The sequence below is a fragment of the Macrotis lagotis genome, chromosome 2, assembly GCF_037893015.1.
Source record: "Macrotis lagotis isolate mMagLag1 chromosome 2, bilby.v1.9.chrom.fasta, whole genome shotgun sequence".
In the NCBI taxonomy this organism is placed as follows: Eukaryota; Metazoa; Chordata; class Mammalia; order Peramelemorphia; family Peramelidae; genus Macrotis; species Macrotis lagotis.
Window position 1 is genome coordinate 68405584 of NC_133659.1, and position 27866 is coordinate 68433449.

At 39.0% G+C, this 27866-nt stretch overlaps 1 protein-coding gene across 2 annotated transcripts in view; it reads right to left on the reverse strand.

Moving 5' to 3' along the window:
* TNR (tenascin R) overlaps positions 1–27866 on the reverse strand; it is a 112619-nt gene that overhangs the window by 56902 nt on the left and 27851 nt on the right. For both annotated transcript variants that reach the window (XM_074222094.1, XM_074222095.1), the window contains 5 exons: positions 25688–25873; positions 5043–5132; positions 3296–3559; positions 1593–1862; positions 277–396 (listed from right to left, as the gene is read on the reverse strand). In XM_074222094.1, the coding sequence (XP_074078195.1) occupies positions 277–396; positions 1593–1862; positions 3296–3559; positions 5043–5132; positions 25688–25873 (930 nt within the window). The remainder of the gene's footprint in view (positions 1–276; positions 397–1592; positions 1863–3295; positions 3560–5042; positions 5133–25687; positions 25874–27866) is intronic.

Below are 27866 nucleotides of genomic sequence, written 5' to 3' on the forward strand. Positions count from 1 at the left end.
GCCTTCTGGTTTGTAATTACTCTTTTATAAAGATGCTTCCTCAGCTCCAAAGACCATTTAAGTTCATAGTTCATAGAATTAGAACTGAGAAAGTCATCAGAGGTCATCTAGTGCAAACTTTTTATTTTGCAGATGAGGAAGCTGAGACTCAAGAGAGTTTAGTGACTTGACCCGAGGTCACATATGAAGTAAATAGCAGAGACACGTTGAATCTTCTTTTCCCTGTGCCATACATTAATTTTTATTAGCTAAATAAATTAATCACCACAAACTTACCTTGTGTGGGTCTATAGGATACTCGATAGTAGTCAAAAGATGCAATGGGTGGGCTCCAGGAGACAGTCACAGAGTCCTTGGTAACATTGCTTATTACTATATCTTTAGGAGGATCAATCCCTGCAGGATCAGAGTGAGAGGGAGAAAAAGGCACAGAATTGGAAAAGCAACAATAACAACAAAACCAAGTCCCTTTTCTTTCCTGTCCAGTATAATGTTTGTGGTATGAATGAATGAATTAATTAAAAAAACCATTTAAGTGCTTACACCGTTCAAAGAACTATACTAAGTGGAAATAGAAGCAAAACACTTCCTGTTTTCAAGGAGTTCACATTCTAACAGGGGAAAACATTTGAACAGTAACATAGACAAGGATTCAATGGCAAGAATGCCATTTCTGCCATCATAGGCAGACATTGGTCAAAAGCAGGGGTAGGGAACCTTTTGTCTGTGATGGACCAAAACTTGAAAATTATCCTGCTATATTTGTCAAACATTTAATTAAATTTTCCCCTAAAAAGCTCCAAGATTTATTGAATTTTGAATCCCACTTGCATTGCCTTGACAGCACCAGACCAAATCATTTCCCAGATCTTAATGGTCCATAGGCTGGATGTTCCCACCCCCTGGTCTAAAGGATCACTTAAGGTAAGCCTTACCTAAGACTTTGAAGATATGAGGAAAGCTATATACTAGATCATGGAATCATAGAAGCTAGAGTCTAAAGGGGATTTGGAGATCTTCTAGCCCCCTTTTGTTACAGATGAGGAAACTGAGTCCTGGAGATGCTCAATAATTTGGTCAAGGGTACCTAGGTAGTAAGTAACCTGACAGGGGAGTGTATTGAATGGGAGGCAGCCAAATTGTATGAAGTTAGGTTGGTTTAGGATAGTGGTCAAGGGAACAAAAGGGAAGTTGTTGGAAGGTCAACTTCAACAAAATATGACTAGATTATAGAACCTTTAACATTCACAGAATAGAAATCTTTGAATTGGGAGTTAAATGAGCAGTCTTTTCTTACTTCTACAAAATCTTATACTCTGCCAATGTTTAGTAGAATGTAAATTCCTTTAGGGTAGGGACATGTTTTTGACTGCATCCTTAACATCTAGTTTAGCTCTAATAAATGTTTGTTTGATTGATAGTTGTAGCTCTTTCATTGCCATCTTTGGTTTGGTATGAACAAATTGACTAGTGACCATAGAGAGATTTCAAAGCATAAGCCCAGAGCAAATTCACTTCTCTAAATTTATCCTTGTTTTTGACTTTTGGCTTACTTCTACTCTTCTCCTTCCCCTTTTTTCATTTGATTTTACCTGTGGTGATGGAACCCACAATAGGCTCAGAGGTCACTATCCCATGAACAGCCACCAGGTTCACAATATACTCAGTGGCTGGTTGTAGACCCATCAGAATGGCATGTCTTTTGGTAGAATCCAATGAGACTTCCAAAGCCTCTTCTTCCTTATCTCGGGGATTGTAGTTCAGGATGAGCCTGTCAGCTGGAGGGGATGGGTCACTCCAGGTGATGTTTACACTGGAGGAAGTGACATGAGAGAAGTGCAGATGGGTGATGGGACGGAAACCTATAAACCAAAAGGAAAATTGATGACTAATGCACCAGCAACACAGCAGATTATTCTTCAGCCTACTGCCTACGGACTGAAGTGTTCTGGAATTCTAGAAAAGCCTTATAGATAGGGACTAAGAGTTTATCAGCCCCCACACATACTCCTCAAAACTGCTTTTTCCCATAGAGGAATGGGCATAGGTTCACAGCCAGGAGTGATTCCAGGAATCTGATTTTACTCCTCTGCAAATGATAGTATTTAGCATTGGCTATTTCCAATACTGTTCTAGGGAAAGGTATATTTAGTCAAGGAAGGTGCCCAGATGGGATTGGGAGAAGACTGGGCCAAGGCTCCCTTTCTGTGTATCTTCTTGCTTTAGCCAGGGCAGTATAGGAGAGAAGACTTGAGTACTTGAGATGACATGAAAATCTACTGGAAAGGAGTGAAACAGTACTAGCTAGCCTCTTGGGGATGATACTTAATATGAACTTTTCTTGATGCTTTTCTCTTCTTGCCATGTGTTCTGGTATTCTCTACTTTTCCTCTTTCCTCCTTGTGCCTCCCCCCCCCCTTTCTCATTTTCTCCTCTCTTTTCCCCCCCTTTCCTATTTCTTCCTTTCCTCTTCTCTTCCCCTTCTCCCTTACCTTCTTTTTCCTTCATCTCTTTTATGTCTTTCATGGAAACTACCTCCAAAAGGCTTGGTTTTTTTCCCTTTCTCTCTCCTCCCTCCCTCCCTCCCCCCCGTCTCTGTCTCTGCCTCTCTGTCTCTCTGTCTCTCTCTCTCTGTCTGTCTCTATCGCCTCTTACTCTCCCTGTCTTTTTTCTCTGTCTCTCTGACTCCCTCTGTCTATATCTCTTTCTGTCTGTCTCTGTTTTTCTCTTTCTCTTTCTATCTCTATTTTTGTCTTTCTGTTCTTTCTCTAACTCCCTCTGTCTCTATTTCTGTCTCTGTCTCTCCTTGTCTCTCTCTTGTCTCTCCCTCTCTGTCTCTGATTCCTCTCTCTTGGTTTCTCCCTCTGTCTCTCATCTCTCTGTCTCTCTTTCTCTCCATCTGACTCTCTCTCTCTCTCTCTCTCTCTCTCTCTCTCTCTCTCTCTGTTTGTCTCTGTCTCTGATTTTGACTTGGTCTCTGTTTCTCTCTCCTCTTTTTCTCCTTTTCCTTCATCTTTCTCTCCTCCCTTTTTATTTTCCTATTGGTCTTTCCTTCCCTTTCTTATTGTGAAACAAGTATTAATATGTAGATTCAGTCTATTTCAACTGGGAAAGCATGATAGAATTTCTAAAATCAAGAGAGATTCCAGTTCTCTGGGATGGTAGCAGTGTGTAGGCAGGGGCTGGAGATCTCACTACCTCTCCCAACCCTAAGACTAGTGATTTTCATGGGCTCAGTCCTGAATCATTAGAAGTCAAACCTGAATTGAGTTAGATGTTTCTGCCATCCCAGTACCTGTGAAGGCATCCACAGTGGATTCCAAGCTCTGTTGCCTGCCCCTCTCTGCAGTAACTGATATGATGTATTCAGTTCCAGGCTCCAAGTCTGTAAGTGTGTATGAGGTTCTGTCTTTGGGCACAGTGATCTCTGAGGACATTCCAGATGCAGGTGTGAAGGTGATTCTGTAGTGGTCAATTGGACCACTGGCCTTGGTCCAGATGAGGGAGATAGAGGTCTCTGAGGAGGCTGTCACCATGAGGTCACGGGGACTGTCCAGATCTATGGGAAAAAGGTAAGATCTTCATCATATTCAGGAGATGCAGCTCATGGAAAAGTAGCCCTAAGGAGCACAGCCCAACTCCGAGCAGGGCCTGAATTTAGGCTAGGTGTCCCTGGGGGCTCAACGTAATCAGATAGGGCTGCCAGCCACAAGGATTAGCCTGTCACTGCTGACAATGATCTCACACTTTGTTAGCACCTTGCATTTTGAAAGATGGCCAGCTGCTTGCAAACAGATGGACAATCAACTGAAAGGTATTATTAGCTCAGACACCCCTGGAATATATCCACTCCTGGGAGGAGGCTGCTTACAGATTCTCAGTCTTTTTTAGAATGTGATAAATTCCCCCTGTTCCCATTCATTTTCTTTCTGTCTTCCTCTTCCTATCTGTCTCTGTCTCTGAGAAAGTGGCCCAATATAAAAGCCGTGCTAATATCAAATAGAAAAGTGACTATTTGGGTGAATTCACTCCAGTCTCCCCATCAGGCCCCCCAATTTCAGTTCTATTGGCTTGAAGTCTAGGCAGATCATAGGGATATAGGACTGGACTGATGCAGGCTCAGTTGTCCTGGGCCGGAGCTTCCCTGGGACATCTCAATGTGTTCTGGATCCACCAGGGCTTTAATAGCCCCCAAAAGGGGCCAGAGGCTAATCTAGGAGCCTTATCCCTAACCTAATTGTATAAACTCGAGTCCCTGGGTGGCCCTGGATTAGGCTGGTCTCTGAATGAAGTCTCTAGATGTAGGATGGTATAGAATTTCATTCTGTAGTTTAGATTATGTAATTCTTTCAGATTGTCTTGATGTTGACCTGAACCTCAGTGATGATTCCAGAACTGTTCCATTGATAGGAATTCAGGAATCTGTCAGCTCACCATCAGACTCACTAAACTGAAGCTTTGCATGATGGGACAAGGATAACTCCAATCCAACACTGGTTTCCCTGCACATTCAAACTTATTTGAAATATCTTCACTTTTTCTTTCATTTTTGTTTGTGACTTCTGCTTTTCTCCCTTAGAAATGCAGATTCCTTGAGGGCAGGGGCTATCTCCTTTTTACCTTTGAAGCACTAGTATAATGTTTGGCACATAAATGGGGTTTTACAAAATCTTGTTGGATCGAATGACTCCTTTAGAACCTGGTAAACATTGACCAGATCTTTGAGGAACAGAGTTGGGACTTCACCCTGGCTGATAGACCACAACATCATTTCATATGATCAACACGTTCAAATCCTCCCTTGGGTTATTCCTTTTTTTCACAATGCCCCTCCCCACACCCAGCCCTGAGTGGAAATGGACATTTGGGGGCATTGCTTTCTGATTGACTCTTTTATAAGACAATCCTTCACATGTCTCTGGATTCAGGCAGCAAATTATTGGATTGGGCTTATGGTTTTATGAACTGGCAATAGAACTCATCTATCAATCTATACAAATTGATTCTTTTGTGGCAATACTTTTGTGACTCTCCTGACTTACCAGTCCTGGCGTTCATGGTGGCTGGCACACTCTGTTGACTGCCCATGATTGCTGATATCCCAACACCATATTCAGTTCCTGGCACGAGATCTATCACCAGACACAGGAAGGGAAAGTTACATTTCTTGAGAAGTGCCCATAAAAGGTTGGTTATCTTAGGTATCTTCCCATCTTTTCTACCTATACTTTCTCATTTGGTGATCTCATCAACAACCGTGGGTTCAGTTATCATATAGCCAATCCTCATCTCTCCTGAATTCCAGTTTTGTATTCACAATTTCCTGCTGCTTATTTTTACCTGAAAATTCTGGAGGCATCTCAAAGTCAACATGTCTCAAATGTAGGATTCAATATATTTCCCCCAAGAGCAACTCTCTAGCTATTCCCATATTTATTGATAATACCATCAATCACAGTGCAGGGAAAGAATATTGCCTTGAGTCTACGGACCTCAGTTGAAATACCACTTCTGATGAATGCTGCCTATGTTGCTGGGCAAGTCACCTAGCCCAAAGTGATGCCTCCCTGGGCATCATGTTCCCCATCCATAAAATGAGGGGATTAGCCTCAGTAGATTGCAAGGTCCTCCCTGCTCTATAGCTAGACTGCCATTATCCTTTGCTCTTCCAGTCATCACCTTTTAGTCATTCTTAACTCCTCTTTCTCTTCTAATATTTCCTAATTTTTCAGTTGGCAAATCTTGTCAGTCCTCCCTACATAATCTCTATTCTCTTCTTTGCACTCATACAATTTCTGTCCTAGCTTGGACCTCATCATCTTTCCCCAGGACTATTACAATGTCCTTCTAATCAGTTTTCCATCTTTCTTCTTTGTAATCCATCTTCCAAGAAGCTGGCAAATGTTTAGTCCTAGAATATTGGTGTGAACATGTCACTTTCTAGTCAAAGCTCTTCAATGGTTACCTATTTCTAATAGTCCATCATTCAAGACCCTTGGCAATCTGATTCCTGCCTATAATTCCCATTTTATTTCAAATCACTCACCTTCATGCATTCTCTTTTCTAGACATACAGTCTGATAACTGTTCTCTTTACATGATATTCTATATCTTGTCTTTTTGCCTTTATTAAAGTGGTGCCCCATGTCTGGAATGCATTCTTTTTTCATTCTGTGTCACAAAATCACTGGATTCCTTCCTTCAAAGAGGGATGAAGCTCCTACATGCACCCTTTCCTGATTGTTGAAGTTTGTTAACATTTTCCCCTTTTGAAAGTATTTGGTCTACATATAGATATTCATTTAATTATTTTCATAGTCCACTTTACCCCTTTCTGAGGACAGGGACTGCTTCATTTTTCCTTTTTTTTATCCCAAAGGACTTGTATCATGTCAGACACACATTAATGAATCTTTACTGAACTGGATTGAAACAAATAGGTCTGTTTTTGCACATGACTATCTATGCAGGAGTTATTTTTTTCCTTTCTCCATCTTGAATTCCTCTTCTTGTTACAATCATCTTATTTTTGAAATGTACTCAGGAAGGATATTAGCTATTACCTAGGGACCTCTGCAGTAGTATTAGTCACCTACAGGAAAAAGTGAAGAACTTCTAACTTATCTATGATTTGTTATAATCAGCAATTCTTTTTTTGAGGGGGGCACAATTTCTTCCTAGTGTCCTCCAACTCTTCAGTAGTACATGGAATAGGATCAAACAAGGAATCCCTTGCTTGGTCTGTGAATAGTCTGAAGAAATGGAGTGGATAAAGGAGTCTAGGTAAGGGATCTAAGATGAGTCTTGAAAGCAAACTCCCTTGAATGTTGAGTAAGACAGTTCAGTCTGAGACTTTTGGTGTGAACTGACAACAGGGCATCTTCCAGGAGAACTATTTCCTTGAAACATATGTAATAATCATTACAAGGTAATCTCTTGTTTGGTAGGATGCCATTAGTAAAGTAGGTAGGGAGGATAGTTCTTATAGCCATTTAGTAGAGAAGGAAATTGAGACATAGAGAGATCAAATGACCTACTCAAAATCTCTCTCTCTCTCTCTCTCTCTCTCTCTCTCTCTCTCTCTCTCTTTCGCTCTCTTTCACACACACACACAAACACACACACAAACACATACAGATACATACTCTTTCAAGTATAGATTTCTCTTTCTCTCTCTCACACACATACACACAGACACATACAGATACATACTCTTTCAAGTATAGATTTCTCTCTCTCTCTCTCTCTCTCTCTCTCTCAAACACACACACACACACACACACAAACAAACTCACAACTAATAAAGAATGAAGTTGGGCTTAGGATCTGGATCTTTCAGTTCAGTGCTTCTTTCAGTACCATATTGCCTTCATTATGGACATTCATTTGTATGCAGGGGTGTCAAGCACCCATTGGAAAATTACCATCTGAAGATGCGTATCAAATGCACTGGTGTATATATGGCACATATGCCAATCCTCCCCATGGTTTTGGCTCATTGAAGCCTGAATCATTGAGTTCCTGCTCAAACCCATGATTTATAGTGTCTGGGTCTCAGTGAAGTACATGTCTCTGGGCTTGGACTGTTCCCTTTTTTATAATTGTTTTGCAACTAGTAAGTCTAGCACCCTAAGATGCACACATGGAGTCTAATTGTCTCCTGTCTATATGCTAGGCAAGCCCCTTGGCTGCAGAAATTAGATTACCTTTGAGACATAAACTAGTTCTCTCAGGCAACAGATTGAGACCTTCAATTGCCTATAATAAAGAAGGAATTGTGAGACAGAGATGAAGGGTGACAAAGAGAGCAAGGGAGAAAGGAATTATATGTTACCAAACTGATCTTACATATAACATTTTCATCTGAGTTTTCTTATTTATGAAGCTTAAATGAAATGTTCAATAATTTACAACAGAATCATCTTCTCTTAGAAAACTGCCGAGAAGAATTTAGAATGCTCTCTTTCTGGGCTTTCTGTCTAGGGGATGGGAACGTAGGCATAGGTTATAGGTTTGTGCTTGCTGGTTTCTTTTGATTTTTTGGTGGCTTTCTGCCTGTGCTACTAGTGAATTGTTGCTCTTTGCCAGCAGATAAAACACAATTCTGCTGAAAAAGAAAATGTGCATCCCTTGCACATCCTAGGACTCCCCACAGATCAGTCCCCAAAGAACACTCTTTTGTAAGATCCCATTGGACTCCCTGGTGGTCTATTTATATCTTTACCCCAATCTCCTTTAGTCCCATCTCAGTCCATCAAAAAGCAGCCTATGAATGACTGCTCCCTTTCTTTTTTATTATTTTTTAAAATTTTTTATTATTTTTGCAAGGCAGTGGGGTTAAGTGGCTTGCCCGAGGCCACACAGCTAGGTAATTATTAAGTGTCTGAGATCAGATTTGAACCCAGGTACTCCTGACTCCAGGGCCAGTGCTCTATCCACTGTGCAACCTAGCCACCCCTGCTCCCTTTCTTAAAGATGACTCAGACAATTTCTTGTTTGGGGAATAGATTCTATCACCTGCCAGTCTTCTAGACCATCCTTTTATCCAAATGAAAGGGATCTCCGTGGTTATTTAGTCAAATCCCCACATTTAATAAATGAGAGAACTGAGGAATAGGGAAGTTAATGAATCTATTCAAGATCATAAAGGTAATAATAGAGATGAGGGACTTAGACTCCAGAATCACCAGGGGTACCCTTCTCACCTTCCCTTCCCCTTTCACACACTGCTGGCCCTGGACCATCTCAGAATACATCTAGGAAGACTGGAAGGTTGGAGACTTGGTACCACTAGGGATGCATCCCCCACTGGGTGCAGGATGCTTGACTGTGAACACAACTTGAATGAGAAGGTATTCTCTTCCCTCCAATGGGATGGAGGGATACTGAACCTTATCACCTGCTCAGTGCTTAGTCCCTCTCATTTGGTCTCCTTATGTAGCCTAAGGATGCCTGGACATTATTATCCATCTGTACCCTGAAGATTTCCAAGTATTTCTGTTTTCCCATTGACTAAATTTTCTTTTATTTTATCTCCTCCAATTATAAGATAAGGTCCCTGAGAGCAGGGAGTCTTTCTATTTGCATCTTTAGCATTTAATACAGTTCCTTGACAGATTGTATATTATTCCTAAATGCTCTTCTATCATTTATTTTTTATTTTATTTTATTGCTTTTGTTGCAAGGCAATGGATTAAATGACTTGTCCAAAATCACACAGCTAGAAAGTACCAAGTGTCTGAAGCTGAATTTGAATTCAGATCTTTTGCCTTCTTTGTTTCTCCCAGTGCTTGATCTTAGTGGTTACTTAAGAAATGCTTACTTAATAACTGACTCATTGAATCCAGGCTTCAGTTTCCTCATCTACACTATGAAGTTGTTGAAACAGAGGATCTCTCAGATACTTTTTGAGTTCTAAAATTTATAGTTACTATTTTATGGAATTAGCTCTAAAGGTTAGAATGGGAAATATTCTGTTAAGAGTGAAGGGAAGGGGCCGCTAGGTGGTGCAGGGGATAGAACACTGGCCCTGGTGTCAGTAAGAACTGAGTACAAATTTGACCTCAGACAATTAATAATTATCTAGCTATGTGACCTTGGGCAAGTCATTTAACCCCATTGCCTTGCAAAAAACAAAAACAAAAAAAAGAATGAAGGGGAGAAAGGAAAAAAGAGAAAAACCAGTGGGGTGGGAAAATGGAAGAAAAAAGGGTGTCAGTAGTCACATGGTCCCCTAGCTGAATCAGCAATTCCTGGGGACCATTCATATGCAAGGGCAGCATGATATAGAGGCAAGAATGTTGAATCTTAGTATGAATTTCAGTCTTGCCACTACCACCTATGTAGCATTGGGCAAATTAATTATCAATTTCTTCTCTGCAAAAATGAGGGGATTGGATTATATGACTGTAAAGATCCTCTCAAATTCTAGATTTATGAATTTAGGTTGAGAATTGCATATAATACACCTCTTAAAACCTCTTAAAATTGAGGTTAATGGACATATTTTGTTTTAATATCACCTGTATATCCCAATGAATTCTTTTCTCTTACTCTGCATTTCTAAGAAGTATACCTTAAAAAAGGATCAAAAGGATGAAGAAAAAAGTCCCACAAAACTAATCAATATATATTTTTAAAAAACTGATATTATATTCAGTATTCCACATGCAAGGGGAGAAAATATGGGTTTTTTTCTGAAAGTTCTAGGTAATTTCTTAAATTCAAAGGTACCCTTTTCCCTCAAAGCTCACACTGGGTTGTGTGGGAAGGGCTTGAAACAAATGAATCACTAAGACGTTAAAAACAATTAGATAATTGATATAATACTTCTTTTTTTTTTTAGGTTTGTTTTTGCAGGGCAAATGGGGCTAAGTGGCTTGCCCAAGGCCACACAGCTAGGTAATTATTAAGTGTCTGAGATCAGATTTGAACCCAGGTACTCCTGACTCCAAGGCCAGTGCTTTATCCACTACACCACCTAGCCGCCCCAGATATAATACTTCTTAATCCAAATTAAGAGATCTTCTGTGTCAAGTGTTGTACCAAACTGGATTTGGTATAAAGCCAAGGACTTTGGAGTTCTAACAACTTTGAAGGCTACCATTTACTCTAGACTCCAGTGGGGATAGAAGCCATTGGAGGGTGAGATGGATCTATTCATACCCCATCTAAACTTTACAGATGGAAAAATTGAAGGTCTAGACACTAACAGATGATTAATATAGATCATTCATCTTGCTAAATAGTGAACCCCAACCTTCCAGATACACAATTCTGTGCTCCTTAGCACACGTGGTCTGGACTAAATCTGAATTTAGAAACTCAAATACCCTTTTAACTGCTCATCTTTGATCGGACTCTATGTACATAATTCAGTGATGGGACCTCACTTTTGTCTTACTGATTACTTTTGAAAGCAGAGTTGTTCAAGGTCTGTAATTTCTTAAATTCCTTTGTTCCCACTACCTTGCTCCACAAAATACATTTTGCTCTCCATTAGGTTATATGGCATCATCTTTGGCCCATTATTGTTAAAAGGAGAATCCAATGTAATAAAAATGTTGCTTTATTAACTGCTAAATCCAGAGTAAGCATTGTAAAAATATTTCACTTTTAAATGTCTTCAGCTTGAATAAAAGGAAAAATTGACCATTTAGCCATCAGTGATTGCCAGACTGACAATCTTATTATGCAGGTGAGGATGGGAAGACTCAGGATGAATCCATGCAACTGAAATTGCAAAAGAAACATATTTTTGTCTCCCTCTCTCCCCCAAAAGAGACTCTGTAGTTGGATACACACAGCAGACTAAACCATCATCCTGGAATAAACCTACAGGAGGCCAATAATAGTATTACCTTCATGGCCAAAAGGGTTCACATGAAGGTATTCTCCATCCAAGTATACCTGAGTGTATTGTTCTGCCACTTTGATCCAATTGCTCTTCTGCAATTGCCTGGTTCTAAGAACCTTCCCTGCTTGATTTGTTGGGTCACTTCCTCATCATCATTCCTATCCTTCTTCCTATCTCTGCATCCCCCAAGCAGCCATGACCTCCACTCCTGGGATCCCAGACACTGATAAATGTTTTCTTGCTAGCAATCTGTCACAATGTCACTTGCTTGTCATCTCAACATTTCCCCAATTTTCCTCCTCCAATTTTTTTATTTTCTCATTTATGTATTTTCTTCTCCTGTTAGAATGAAACTTTCTCGAGGACAGGAATTAGTCTTGACTGTATTTTCAAAACCAGTACTTTGTACAATGTCACATAGGAAGTGTTTAACCAATCCCATCATCTCTCTCTCCTCCCCACTGTGCTAGCTCTGGACCTTTCCCAAGTCTTGGAGGGAGTGGGAATTAGCCAACAAAGTATTGATTATATTGGTTTAAGAAGCCACTTGTAGTCCCCTATCTACTTCAGCAAGAAGTCTCTGAGTTGAATAAAGACCATACTATTGCCCTCTCCAATTTCTGCCCTTCTGAGAAGGTGATGGGAAACAAATGCAGTTGGGAAATAGACTGAGTAGAGAGGCCAGAGATTGATGGCCAGATCTAGTGAGGAGCAAGGGGATGGAACTGGCAGACTCCACTAATGTTCAGCAATTTTTGTTTGATGAATTGATTGGACTCCAGCTTATTGTGGTCAAAGGTAGAGTTTCATAGCTGGCTACTACTATATCTTTACCCTTATGAAGGAAGGAGCCAATAACCCAAAGGTCATGTAATAAAACTATACGACTTCTAGCATTGGATGGTATTACAGATATCATCCAGCCTAGTGTATGAATTCCTTCTTGGTTATAAAATTGATCATCCCAGATTCAAGTACCAGTGAACCAATAGATTGCCTTCTATGTTCCCTTTCCTTCCTTTCTCTTAATTCTTGTAGGGAATAATAGATGTCCACATAGATAACTGATAATAATGGATAACTTTATAGAATGTTTTAACATTTATTTTTGTTTACCTATAATTGTACAGTTATGTTTCACCAGTATTTTAGGAAAAATTCCAGATGTACGGAGTTTCCTGAGCATTTCCTCAAGAAACAAAGTGCTACTTTTATAAAGGGAGAAGAGGTTTACATCTCCACTAACTAAAATTACAGGTGTATGCCACTATGCCTGCCTAAAGACAAGATTTTCAACATAAAACATGATGTCTGCCCTCAAGGAATTTATAATCTATATAGAATAACACATACATACATACATACACACACACATAAAATTGAAGAACATCTAAGTTCCAAATTATGTGAAACTGCCTATAAGTATCAGAGAAATTCAGAGAATGAAGGACTCTTTCACTCAACAGACTGACCATTGCTTTCCATGACTGTGATCATAGCTAGCTACATGAAGATAACCAATTGTGCTTTGGGGTAATGGGACAAATGGTGAGTTGAAAAGTGACCATTTTTTTACCCTCAGGATGACTTCCTTTGAATCAACAGGATCAAAATAGAAGGATCTAGAAAGGAAACAGTGACTAGCAAAGAGAAGGGTCAGCAGTTTAGACTAATTGTTAATGATTTCCCACTTAAGCAGAAAGGGCCATAGTAGAACTAGAATCACTACCATTTCCTTGGGTTGAGAATACATAGTTTCTACATTGCTAATTCTCTTCAATTGGAGTGACAAGGTTCAGATCTTGGCTAAAGGTCAGCAAAAGCATGGACATAACATGTTAATGAAAAGAGGTTTAAAAGACTGTTTGGGTTCAGGGAGCCTTGTCAAGAAATGAACCCTATTTCTCTCACCTCACAGGAACCCTCTTAATTTAGCAAGATTAGTGGAAAACTCAAGTGTAAAGTAAACTTATGTGGGGTTGGAACTTTTCTGAGAATGAATTTTGGAAACAAGCCAAGACCTATAGCTAGACAAAACATTAGGTAAAATTATGACTTAAGCATGGATTGTTTTCAGGACTCCAAGGCATCTTGCTCTCATTCTTCCTAAAGGCCATGCTGCTCTTGGTCCTCCCCATCCCCTCCTTGTATCACACAGAAAAATGATCTGGTTAATTAATGTTTAAACTAGAGGCACCAATATTACCTCTACCAGAATGTTTATCTTCTCAAAGAAGGCTGCTTTAGGGTAAGAAAGGGCTTAGTCAAAAAACAACTGGTCATTACTGATGGAATTTAAAATGCTGTGACACCAAGGGGTGAGAGATATTTGGAAACAGAGGGCAATTCCTGGAGTCATAATGATCATACTATGTCAAAGACCACCTACTTTGCCTATACTAAAGACCCTGCCTGCTGTTTTCTAATGGGCTAAGGATCTCTAGCTCCCATTCATCCCATCGATGAACTTCTGAGTTTCTTGGCACATTCTGACTTCTGAGGACATCTCCCTGCTCTTTGGGTGTGGATAGTGTCCAAACATCAAGAAAAGCAGTCGATTGAGCCAACTCTGTGCAGATTTTAAGGAAGAGACTGGCTCAACAAACCCATCTTTTTTTAAGGACCTTTCTCAGATGGAATGTTCTCCTTGCCAATGAAATTAATGAAAAACAGGTCTCATCATTCCCAGTCCTACTGGAACATCCAGTCTTCAATCCTTTATTGTAAACAAGTGTGGCTTGTTGAAGAAGCCAAGTAGAAGCTGAAAAATTCCTACCTGGTCCTTTCCTAGCCCCTTTCTTCCAGTCCCCCTCTTTGAAGTCTTTCCCCTTCATGGGGTAAAGGATTTGATGGTTTCTTCCATCTCTTTTATGATCTCTCACTGTCCTTGGAGTCTGACAACCTTCTTTCCAATGCATCAAAAATACAGACCCTCTCCAAGTGTCCACTAGGTTCTTCATTCAAGTGGCCACTTGGGGTCAGTGTTACTTCATTCAGAAAAAGGCCAAAGGAGGTCTCAGCTTGGGACCTCAGGCTCCCCCTTCCCTCCCCTGAATAGCCCACAGGGCGTTGAGGCTGTTATAGACAGTTTGGTGTTTTTGCAACTGGCACATCATAGGAGTGCAGACAGGGTGAAGTGAAGGAACATTAAGTGCCTTGGTCTGACTTGATTTGCCAGCTGGATTCCTTGTAGAGAATTGGGTTCCTTCATGGAAAAACCTCCTTTTCTGTGAGGAGCTCTGTCTATTGCTTTTGTACCTTGAGCTATCTACCAATGAACCCATCTCCTACAAAGACTTTGAGAATGTATTTGTGTGTTTGTGTGTGTGTGTGTGTGTGTGTGTGTGTGTGTGTGTGTGTTCAGTCATTTTCAGTAGTGTCAGACTCTTCATGATCCCATTTGGGACTTTCTTGGCAAAGAAATTAGAGCCATTTCCTGCTCCAGCTTATTTTACAGGTGAGGAACTGAGGCAAACAGGGTAGGCCCAGAGAGGAAGACCAAAGATGACTCCTATTTAATGGCCTTCCCCTGGAAGCTAAGGAACCTTGGAATAAAGCTCCTCTTCCCAAGGTAAGGGAAACTGAGCTAGCAGAACCTTCCCAGGAGTATCTTTTAATGCTGAGTGTATGTAGAGAAGGTACAGTGTCCTAGATGTTAAACTTGCTGGCAATTCTTACTGGGTTGCATGAGCCTTTTCTAAAATAGAGATACTGTAGATTGGACTATGAGTGAGTTATTCATGACCTCTCATTCTGTACCTGCTCAGTCAATGTTTTCAGATCATCTATCCCTATCCAATAAGTACTTATGGGCAAGGATAAAAAAAGACAAAATAGAGCCTTATGTCAAAAGAGGTTACATTTTACTTGGAATAATATTGTAAATTCTGAAGTCCTTGAAGGCAGGGATTGGATCTTTCGCATTCTCCCTAAGTCCTTCCTAGTAGATGGAAGACTGCTAACCACTCAGGTTTAGGAGAAGTCCACTCAGTCTTCATATTCCTTGAACTTTCTGTAACCTTTGACACTGTTAATCACCATTTCCTCCTTGATACTGTCTTTTTCCTAGGTTTTTAGGACATCACTCTTACCTGGTTTTCCTCTTGCCTTTCTGGTCACTCTTTCTCTGTCTTCTTTGCTGGCTTCTCCTCCCAATTGTAGATGGCTCTCAGGAATGTCCTGGGCCTTCATCTTTAATTCTTCTCTATTACTTCACTTGGTGATCTCTTCAGATTTATCTTTACTGATATTTCTCAAATCTATGTTTCCTGCCCCAATCTCTCTGGTGACTTCTAATCTTACAATTCCAACTGCCCTTTAGACATCTTAAACTGGATGAGCAATAGACATCTTAAACTCATTCTACCCAAAACAACTCAAAACCTTCTTCTCTCTCATCTTACTCATTACTTTTGAAGTTAGTAGCATCCTCCCAGTCCTTCAGGCTCACAACCTAGGAGTCGCCATGGAATCCTCACTCTCTCTGACTCTCCACATTCAAGTTGTTGCCAGTCCTGTTGATTTCTTCTTTGCAACATCTGTCTGATACTCCCCATTCTCTCCTCTGAGATGGTCAGCCCTCTAGATCAGGAGCTCATTGCCTCACCACTAGATTATTACAATCATCTGCCAATGCATCTGCCTGCCTCCAGTCTTTTCCCCTTTCAGTTCCTCCTTAATTCAATTGTGAAAATGATTTCCCTAAAATACAAGTCCAACCACTTCATCTGTCTAACCTATAAGTTCCACTGGTTTCTTCTAGTCTCAGGATCTAGGTAAGATCTAGTCTCAAGATGCCTTTCTTTCTTTCTTTCTTTCTTGCTTTCTTGTTTTTTTTTCTTTCTTTCTTCTTTTTCTTTCCTTTTTTTTCATTCAAAGCTCTTCATAAATATGCCCCATCCTACCTTCCAGTCTTCTTACTGACACCCACTCAGCCTCCTGACTGTTGTACATATAAGGCACCCCATCTCTTGGTTCTGGCTATCTCCTAAACCTGAAACACTCTTTCCTCACCTCCAGCTACTGACTTTCCTGACTTTTTTTAAGTCCCAATAAAAATAATTCCTAATTCCAATGTCTTTCCTCATAAATTAACTCCAATTTATCCTGTGTATAACTTGTTTATATACATTTGTTTGTATATTACTTCCTCCATTAGAATTTAAACTCCTTGAAGACAGGGATCTTTTGCCTCTTTTTGTGTCCTCAGTTCTTTTGCCAGTTTCTGGCACATTGTAGGTGCTTAATAAATGCTTATTTGTTGATAATGATATATTGATTATTAATAATAATAAAGCAATTTATTGATTGACACTTAATTTTTCAATATGAAGGATCCTAGGCTCACAGTGTGAACTATTGTCTCAAAGCTAATTAGATGACAAAGTGTGGCAAGGCCAGAGCAATTCATCCCTACCTATGGGGGAAACAACGACAATGACTACAATAGCTAATTATTATGCCCCATGAAAGGTAGCCCACTATTTCTATTGTACAAGAATTCAGATCAGTGAAATTAGAACCCTGATCAAATTCCAAGACAGGCATTATATCCCTCCTCCCCTCCTCCCTTCCTCCCTCCTTTCCTTCCTTCCTTCCTTCCTTCCTTCCTTCCTTCCTTCCTTCCTTCCTTCCTTCCTTCCTCCCTCCCTCCCTCCCTCCCTCCCTCCCTTCCTTCCTTCCTTCCTTCCTTCCTTCCTTCCTTCCTTCCTTCCTTCCTTCCTTCCTTCCTTCCTTCCTTCCTTCCCTAGAGATTTGGGACAGTATCTGTTAATTAGCTGTACTTCTTAAGAAGTAGCCTGGCTGCAATGGTAGATTGACCAGGTCCTGTTAACTATTAATGCTGCCAAGTTCTATTTGAAGAATGTCTAGCACTTTTGTGTCACAAAGGGATGTATAATGGCTAGACACATTTTTGTGCCAAAGTTAAAAAAGCTAAAAAGTTATTTTTAAAAATTTAAAAAAAAACACCCATGAAAAGAAAAAAATATTGCATTCAGGGAAACTGCCATTCAGGAGCAAATTCTGGAGTCTTGGCATAGTCTATGAGTGGGAAGCTATTGGGGCTTTATGCTCTCTTTGGTCCTCATGTTGCAGAAGACCAGGTGTATGGGGAGAGATGGGGAATGGGTCAACCAAGAGTGATTTAAAGATTTTGAGACAGAAGGAATTTGTCATTTAGAAAGGGTCTGGATTCAGGAGGGAGAGGACTCTGCAAAGTGACCTTGGCTACTCAGCTTCTTCTGAGGATTGAAAGTAAAGATGCCTATGTAACTTTAAGACTTTCTGACTGTTAGAACAAAGGGTATATGAACAACAAACCAAAGTCAAGGTCAGAACATTAAGGATCATAGTTCAGGCCTTTCCTATGAGGGTGTTTAGTGAGAGATAATCAGAACACAGAGATTGCACCATTGATTTCATTCATAACCTTTAGTGGGAGCTAACATTTCCTTCTGAAGGAATCCAGAGGCTCCCAAAGCTGGATCAGCACTTACCTTGGGGGCGAAAGGCCTCTTTCTTTGCAGAGAGAAATATAACCCCTTCAAAAACAAACCCATCCCAGGAGCAAACTTCTTACAGTTCTCCCATTCTCTTTCTAAGCTCTGCCCTTTCCATCCTCCCTCCACCCTCCACCCCCCTTCCATGCTCAGCAGCAAGAGAATTGATAATCCCAGTAATTCTTATCCTAGTAAGTAGACTGGCTGAGAACTTTCTACCCAGGCTCTAATCCCTTTGTAAATCACTTAAGCTATTTGCCTTTATAAAACTCCTCAACAGTGAACTCCTAGAGCTAATTACAAGAAGCCTCAAAAACAAAAACAAACCCACCTCCCCAGTAGGGATAATACAATCTCCTCCATTATAAATGTACTGTGTTGGGAGTAGAAATTTGTAGCTGGACCAGGATCAGGAAGATTTGATCATTCAGGTTTTTACTAGCTCTGTGATCATGGGTAAATCACTCAACCTCTCTGAGGCTCAGTCTCTCCATGAATAAATGAATGAAAAAGCATTTAAGTGGTTACCTTGTTCAAAGTATGGTGCTAAGAGATGAGAATCCAAACAGAAATGTAAGACATTTCTCAAAGTGAGCACAAGGAGCTAGCACTCTCATGGGGCTGGAGTGAGGAGACAATTCATATCTTTGAGACCAAAGAAAAGATTCCAGGGTCCTTAGAGCATGTATGAAAAATACCTTTTTCCCCATCTTAAACAAGACCCCAATCCACCAGATGAATGGGTGCCCTCATCTGTCCAAGTATGTCTTCCTTCAAAACCTCTTTATGTCTGTCCATCCTAAATTACCCAAATTCTCTATAGGGGACCCACCCAATATTCTGGGGGCAGCTGGTAGCCTAGTGGAGAGATTGCTAAACTTGGAATCAGGGCTTTGTCTTTGACATTGAGAGACTACTATTTGAGTAAGGGATGTCAAACAATTTTTATTTTTTATATACTCTTGATAACATGATTCTATCTTTCTTAGCTCATAGATTTCTTGCATAACATATTTTACATAACTTCCCCTGCATAATTCTATGTTGTTAATATATTGTATCCTGTTCACATCCACTATGAATTTCTCCATTGTGAGAAATTTGGATGATCCTTAGTTATACTTCTTTGGAAACTATAGTATTCCATACTTGATAACATCCCAGAAAGAATATTGGCATGAAGAAGACAGATTTTTGTTTTGGGTTCATTAAGAGAATGATGCATTGATAAAAGAATATTGGTATTAAAAAAGATAAGAAGCTGCATTGGCTCAAGGACAAGCTCAGAGGTCATTAGAACTTTGCTATTTTCAAAGGCAAGCCAGTGTTCTCTTCCTCTTATTCAATTCTGAGGCCACCTTATAAGTTAAATGCATTATTATTCAAAATAATTTGATCCAACCATCCAAACAAGATAACTTAAGAGGGTAAAGAATGTCTATTGTCCAGAATATTGGGCGATTGTTGTCCTTTGTTCTCAAAGAACACCAAAATGACAGCCTTATGTTAGGGTCAAAGTACAAAGTATTTGACTGTGGCTGATCAGACTAATATGAGCTTGGGAAGTTCTACCACAAGTTGAGTCCAAATAATCCATGTGAACATTTGGAGTGTATGTCTATAAATATGCACATCTCATGTTTCTTTTGAGCTACTGTGATTCTGCTTTGCTCACAGAGCATAAATCTTCTTTGATGCAGGCATGACAAGCTGGGCAGTCCTGTGCTAGTGTCTCCCGTGTGTCATAACAGATTCAAAAGTTCTTGAGAGACTTGGAGTATTTCCTAGTATTGTTTCTTTTTATCTCCATGTGGTCTCTTAATTTGAACAAATTCTCTTTTAGGCAAACATATATTTGACATTTAAATTACATGGCTAACCCATCAGTGTAGTTGGAGAAAGGATCTCAGTATCCAGTACCTTATCTTGCTAGGTGATCTTCAGATTCTTCCTAAGACAATTCAAATGGAAGCAATTCAGTTTCCTGGTATACTATCCTGGTTTCACAGGCATACAACAATGTGACCAGTAGACTGTCAGTTTGTTAGGCACCCATACTACTTCTCTCTCACACACTTTCCTTCAGAACCTCCAAAACACCGAGATAGCTCTGGCATAATGTGTTGCAACCTCATCATCTATGTGTACACCCCAGAAAGTATTCTGCCAAGTTAAGTGAAATTATCCAAAATATTCAAAATTTCTCTTTTTGTTTATCAGAAAACTTCTTTTTTGCTGTAACCGGTGGTTCATGGATGTATGGTATAGTGATGACTGGTAAGGAATCTGTTTTCTTCCTGCTGCCAGGTCCAAATTGCAAAGTGGCAGAGAATCAATGGATCCATATTTTGTTGCATCTCAATCTCAGAAGCTGCATTGTGTGCAGATGAACATCCTATAGATATTATTCATCAGTGTATATATATATATATATATATTTATATATGTGTATGTAGACATATATATATACACACATATTTGTATATTTAGACATACATACATACATATATATATATATATCTTGGACAGACACAAAACATAGACAATGAAAGAGGTTCACTTTTAAAATATGAAATAATAGTACTACATACCTTACTAGATTGGTTTGGAGGAAAGCATTTTATAAAACAAATATACCTATATATGTGTATGCATGTGTGTGTGTGTGTGTGTGTGTGTGTGTGTGTGTGTGTGTATATAAACAACATACACATAAATATATATATGTATATTATTATTTTATTTCCACTATTTTATTCATAGTTTCATAGCTTAGAGCTGGAAGGGACCTCAGAAGCCATTCAGTAAAATTGCTCTAAATCATTACTGATTAGAGAAATGCAAATTAGACATCTCTGAGGTATCAGAAAGGACAGTGTTCAATGTTGGAAGGGATGTGGGAAATCTGGGACATTAATACATTGTTGGTGGAGCTGTCAACTCATCCAACCTTTCTGGAGAGCAATTTGGAATTATGCCCAAAAGGGTAATAAAAATGTGCATACCCTTTGAACCAGCAATACCTCTACTGGGTCTATACTCTGAAGAGATCATGAAAAAGGGTAAAAACATCACTTGTACAAAAATATTCATAGTAGCCCTATTTGTGGTGACAAAGAATTGGAAATCGAGTGAATGTTCATCAATTGGGGAATGGCTGAACAAATTGTGGTATATGTACCTTATGGAACACTGTTGTTCTATTAGAAACCAAGAGGGATGGGATTTCAGATAAGCTTGGAAAGACTTGCATGAACTGATGCTGAGCAAGATGAATAGAACTAGAAGAACATTGTACACCCTAATGTGTAATGATCAACCTTAATGGACTTGCTCATTTCATCAGTGCAATAATCAGGGACAATTTTAGAGTACCTGAAATGGAGAATGCTATCTATATCCAGAGAAAGAACTGTGGAGTTTAAACATAGACCAAAGTCTATTACCTTCAATTTTTTTTAAAAATGTGTCTTATGTACTACATAATTTTGTTATCTATAATATTTTATTTTCTCCTCAAGGATATGATTTCTCTCTCAACACATTGAATTTTGATCAATGTATAGAATGGAAACAATGTAAAGATTATCAGACTACCTTCTGTGGGGGGTGAGGGAAAATTAAAAAATTCAAAACCTTACAAAAATGATTGGTAGAAACTACTATTGCATATAACTGGAAAAAAATAAAATATTAAAAAAGAAAGAGGCCATTCAGTATAACTCCATAGACTTGGATGACTCTGGAAGACAGAGTGAGGCAGACAACTTTGTGCAACTCTGCCTCACTAAATCCACTTTATGAGTAAGTCAATGTTGTCATTGGTCCTCTTCAAAAATATAGTACAACAACATTTTGCTGATAAGGCAATTGAGACCTGATGACTTATCTAGGGTCACAGAGACTCTCAGAAGAAAGAGTCAAAGCTAGTTTTTTGACTTTAGAGTCAGTAATCTTTTTGATGTACTATGCTGTTTCATTCCTAAACCAGTCAATAGACCAGTTATTTGCTGTATTTCACATGGAGGTAGATTTTAAAAGGAATATGCAGATTAATAATAATAATAATAATAATAATTCATTTCATGATAGTTTTAAGTTTGCAAAGAACTTTGCTTCTCAGAATTGGGAGTTGATAACTAGAGGATTGTTTGTCCACTTTCTTATGTCATTCATTATTGGACTTAAACATCCCTTTTCTCAAAGTCAATCCTTGAAATCTCATTCATTGCCAAATCATCATGAGGCTCCAATGCAATAATGAATTGCTTTTAAAACATATTTCCTCCAGCGCTAATTCTCAGAATCTCTTGTTTAACTTACTTTTTTCTGAATGTCTCCAACTATCCACAAAAGCCACTTAAGGCAGCTAGTCTGTTCCCTCTGTGTTTAATTTACCCCCTTTAACTTGCTTGGTCAGCATATCTTTTGGCCTTCTTTCTTTTCTTCAGGAGTATGTCTGTCTGGGGAAAACATTTATTATATTTACTTTAACTGACCTCATTTGGCAAGGTCATGGGGAGATTTCAACTCAAAGGAAAATGGCTTTGATTATACTATTCCTGTTTATTTTATGCACTCACTGCTGTCTTGTCTACCAAGACAGCAAATGCTTTTGGAAGACGCCAAGGTATATAGTCCAGCTAAATCAATCTCTGCAAGTCTATTGGCAACCTGTAGTTCCCTTCTGCCATTCAAAGTGTCTGTCCCATGAAACAATGCAACTGCATGCTTTCTGCCATTCAATATGATGTCATAGGATAACAAAGTTGGAAGAGAACTCAAAAGACAAATGCTTCATTTTATAATTATGGAATCCAAGGTCTGCAGAAGAGATGTGATTTGACCAAGGTCAAAGGATGCATTTATGGAAGAACTGGAACTAGGTTTCAGGTCTTCTGGCTCTCAGTTCAGTGTTCTTTGGAGAATTTCATGCTTCCTTTTTAAAAAAATACCATATTTTTTTAATCCAACAGGAAATGGAAGCTCTACTGAGGAAGAGTAGCATGATGAAGACCATTGGAATGAGGAAGACCTAGATTTGCTACAGAGGATTATCTTTTGATTGAAAATCTTTATTTGGAAGGTCACTTAGAGCTCACCAAGTCCAATTTCCTCTTTTTTATAGTTTAATAAACTAAGGATCAAAGAGGCTAAGTTAGTTGCCCATTTTACATAGGGAGTAAAAGGCAATTTCAGTATTTAAACCCGGGATCTCTGACTCCAAAGTGAGTGCTTTTTCTACTCTCTCATACCAGTTCAATAATGCATCCAAGGCAGATGAGACAAGTACATAATTCCTCATTAGTCCTTTTCCCCATTCCTAGCTACAATGTTTAATTTTTTTCTAATTCCTCATTAGTCCCTTTCCCCCATTCCTACCTACAATGCTTAATTTTTTTCTATTTTGTGACAAGCTATAGATGGGACATTCCATGAAGTGGGTATTCTCCTTTCATCTTCACTCTCACACATTGCATTTATCTGTTCATGATGCTTGGTTGACAAAAGACAGAGTCCTAGAGATGCAGGAAGAAAACTTAATAAACTGGTCCAACCCAAGTAACAGTTCAAGCATACTTATGGATGAGTAGCTGTTAGGTGATGATGGCACAGAGAAAGCATATAAAGACAGGGGAAAAAAGAAAGAAGTAGTTTTATTTAAGGAGTTGGGACAAATTCCCATCAACTTATTCCCCTTATCCTTTCTCACTCCACTTTCTGTTCCTTCCTATGTCCACCATAGAGGCAGGAATTCCTTGATGTTGGTGAACTGCATTTTTGACCACTTGCCTCAGCTTAAGGTAGACTGGTTATTATGGACAGAAAACATTGGCAGACTTTCCTATTGGGGTGTGTTTGTAGATTTGTGTGACATGGGGACTCTTCAATGGCAAGGCTGGGGTCCTACTTCCCATTGTCTAGTTGAGTGAGTTGGTTTATCTCCCTTGGAATATACTCTTTTGGCCAAGGTCTAGAGAGCAGTACTTATCTGTGCCTTTTCAGGTGAGCAGAGGTCCCTTGTCAGGGCTTCATTGATCTGTATTTATCTTTGGGAAATACAGAACAGACTGGTCAGATTACGTTATTGGTGTTCAGTCATTCAGAAATGTCTGACTCTTCCTGATCTCTTGGATCAGACTATACAAGCTCCTTCATTTCTCTACTATCTCTCAGTCTTTCCAAATTCATGATACTATCTATACATCTCATCCTCTCCTGCCCCCTTTTTCTTTTGCATTCAATCTTTCCCTTTATCAGAGTAAGCACTAGACTAAGCTACACAAGCACTTAGTGGAGAGTGCTGGTCAGAATTATCACAGCCTCTGATGCAAATATTCCTGAAAGAATAAGGAATGAGTTAGAGTAGAACTTCTTAATTTGGGATCCAAGGATTCCCAAGGCATCTTTAGTGTGTTCATGAACTTGGAAAGGGAAACAAAACAAAATCCTACATCCTTATCTTCCCTAATATTTGGTTTCCATTGTAATTCTACGTAATACATTTTATGCATTTAAACACATTCTCCTGAAAAGGGATCCATAGGTTTCACCAGACTGCCTTAGAGGTCCAAGATACACAAAAAAGCACATATAGTGGATACTATCAGAAAAAACCATGGCATGGATTTGGCAACACAAATTCACTACTGAGTCCTGTTTTTTATGCCTATAATCTTAGCAGTAGATCCTAACACAGAAGTTTCCTTTAGTTGTATATACATTGTAGAGTAACACAGAGATGCCTGAGGAAAGCCACCCAAGAGCAAAAGATACATGGAGCCACAATACAATATTCTTCCCTGATTCCTTATCTTTCTTTTTAATGTAGTCACTTAGCAACAGTTGTATTGAAGGTCAGACACCCCAATATAGATTTTCTATTTCATCTTAATTTTTTCTATGGTCTTTAAGCAACTTCAGAATGGGTAGGTGGGGGAAGTGGTAGGGGTGGGAGAAGGAAAAGGTATAAGCACTTATATGGTACCTACTTTTTCCCCAGGTACTTTTTCCTCAAAACAGTCTTGCAAGAGAGGTGAGGTACTGTTATTTCTATTTTACATTTGAGGAAACTGAAGTCAACAGAGATTAAGTGATTTGCCCAAGTCTCATATTTAATAAATGTCTGAGGTCAGATATGAATTCAGGTCTCTCTGCTATATAGCTACCTTTAAAAGATGGGGATTGTTTTGAAGGGTATAGCTACATAGCTACTGCCTTGCTTTCCCCACAGTTCAGCTGTCCTTGCTTTCTTACTGTGAAAAGAGGAACTAGGAACCACCATTTCCTCATTTGTAAAATGAAAGGGTTGGACTTTATGGACTAGTTGGACTAGCACTTTGAGGTTTCTTCTGGCTCTAAATCTATGCTCTAGTCATCTGGATATACTTTCCATTGTTTATAACCCCTCTTGTTCAGGTTTTCATTCCATATCCACCACACCAATTACTTCTTCCCCAACAAATACTGTAAAAAGAGAGTAAATAGTGATTGTCATCAGACACAAAAATGCCCAAATAGTATAGGAAACATATTGATGGAACCCCACTCCCCAACAAAAAGTGTCTCTAGATAATGAATGCATCTTTACTGAGGTACTACTTGTTCCCAATCAAATGGACAAATTATGCAATAAGCTCAATATAAATTCTGGCATTCTTCTTACTCATTCTTTTATGGCAATGAAAGCCCTGGGTTGACTTGAGTGTATGATTTACACAGGAAGAACTAACTCATTTTAAAGAATCTTCAGGGAACTAATAACAAGTACAGATCCTAGTGATGTCCTTAGTGGTTAAAGAGTTTCAGAAGCAGGGAAAACATTACTCACTGCTGAGGGTGGCTCTGGTGGTAGGGCCGGAATTCTTAGGAGCCATCAGTTCATGGTACTGCTCACCCGCCAGAGTGCTGTATACCACCTTATATTCTTGCACCTCAGCCTCACTGTTGTCCCATTCAAGGTCAAGGCTTGTTGCTGAACGGGAACCCACTCGTAAATTCTTGGGTGCATCAATTTCTGCAAAACAGCAAAACAACCATAGTTAACACCACTTTTTTTTCATGGGACTATGACTTTTTGGTCACATCTGGAATTCTACGTGTGATTTTGGGGATCCCTTTACAGAAGGATGTTGGCAGGTTGGAACTAACCTGGAAAGGGAAACCAAGAGGGGGAGAGAACCATAGACTGTATTACACGATAAAGAGAGTGGTGGTGACTAATCTGCAAGAAAGATTAGAAAGGCAACATGATAACTTTCTTTCAATATTTGCAGAGTTACCATGTAGAAGAGAGTTTAGGTTTGTTTTGCTTGGCCCATAATTAATTAATTAATAGGTAAATCTTGTAGAGAAGTTAGAGAGGCAGATTTTGGTTCCATATAAGAATAAAAAATAATAAAACCTCTTGACAATAAGAACTCACCCAAAATATCCATTTAGAATGATTTGGGAGGTTATACAAGGACTTCTTTCCATGGATGTCTTGTAAGCTTCTTGAGGACAGGGATTTTGTTTCTGTGCTTAGCACAGTACCTAGCATATGGTATGTACTTGTTAAAAGTTTGTTGATTGCTTCTAAGGGATGCCATTTTTTCCCAACAGTGAAGAGACTGCCTGATCTGAGGTCAATGGATAAGGGTTTGAGTTTTCACTTCAGGACTTCTTCCTTAAGAACAAGCCTCTTGAATCTTTCTGGAACTCATTTTACTGATCTTTAAATGTGATGGAGGAGATGGCTTTTAAGCAGAGGTGAGCTGATAACAACTCTAAGTTGCTTTTCCGAGCCAACTGTTAACTTTTCAGTGTGTGCATGGAAACTGGCAAACATATATATTAGGACTTGATTCATTATTATGTTGCCTGGCATGTAAAAAAAAGATCAAGGAACTGGTTATAATGCAGATTAAGCTAAAATGTGTGGAGTGATTTTGGAGCTCCCTGAACTCTTTGATTGTTAAACCAAACTGGTTTTGGCGGTTCACAATTACCAGCTCACTCCTGTCTCTAAGATCCCCTTCCATCTTAAATCAATTATTTTATGATGTAGTAGAGCAGATAAAGGTATGAAGAGATCATCTGGTAAAGTTGATTTCTTAAGGTCCTTTCATTTCAAATGAAATAATATGTGAACAATGCTTTGCAAACCTTCAAGAGTTATGTAAATATTAATTATTGTTCCTTCTCTAATTTAGGAAGCTCTAGGACTTGTGTTTGGTTTCTTAAAGTGAGGAGTCTTGAAAAAAATAACCTGATAGAACAGCAAAGCTAAGCTTTGTCAGTGAATGTAATGGAATATTACTATGTTGTAAGAGATGATAAATATGATGAACACAGAGAAGCATGGAAAGACTAAAATGAACTGATGCAAAGTGAAGTACTCAAGAGCCAAGACAACAATAACCATAATGACTACAACAATGTAAATAAGTGGAGTTGTAAATTGATCCAACCATTCTGCAGAACAATTTGGAACTATGTCTAAAGGGCTATAAAACAGTAGTTCTTCACTTAGCAATAGGTTTGTGTTCCAAAGAGATGAAAGAAAAAGGAAAAGAATCAAAATATTTATAGCAGCTCTTTTTTTTGTAGTAGCAAAGAATAGGAAATTTAGGAAACTGAAGGGATGCCCAACAATTGTGGAATGACTGAACATGTTGTGATATAATATGGTGATGAAATATAATTATGATATGAGAAATGATGAGCAAAATGGTTTCAGAAAAAAAAACCTGAAAAGATGTATAGAAGGTAATGGGAAGTGAAGTGAGCAGAACCAGGAGAACATTGTATACAATAATAGCAATATAGTATAATGATCAATCATGAATGACTTAACTATTCTCAACAATATAAAGAACCAAGACAGTTCTGAAGGTTTATGATGAAAAATGCTATCCACTTCCAGAGAAAGAAATGATAGAATCTTAATGCAGATTGAATACTTTTTAGTTAATTTTTTTTGCTTGTGTTTTTCTTTCACAATATAACTAAGGGAAATGTTTTTCATG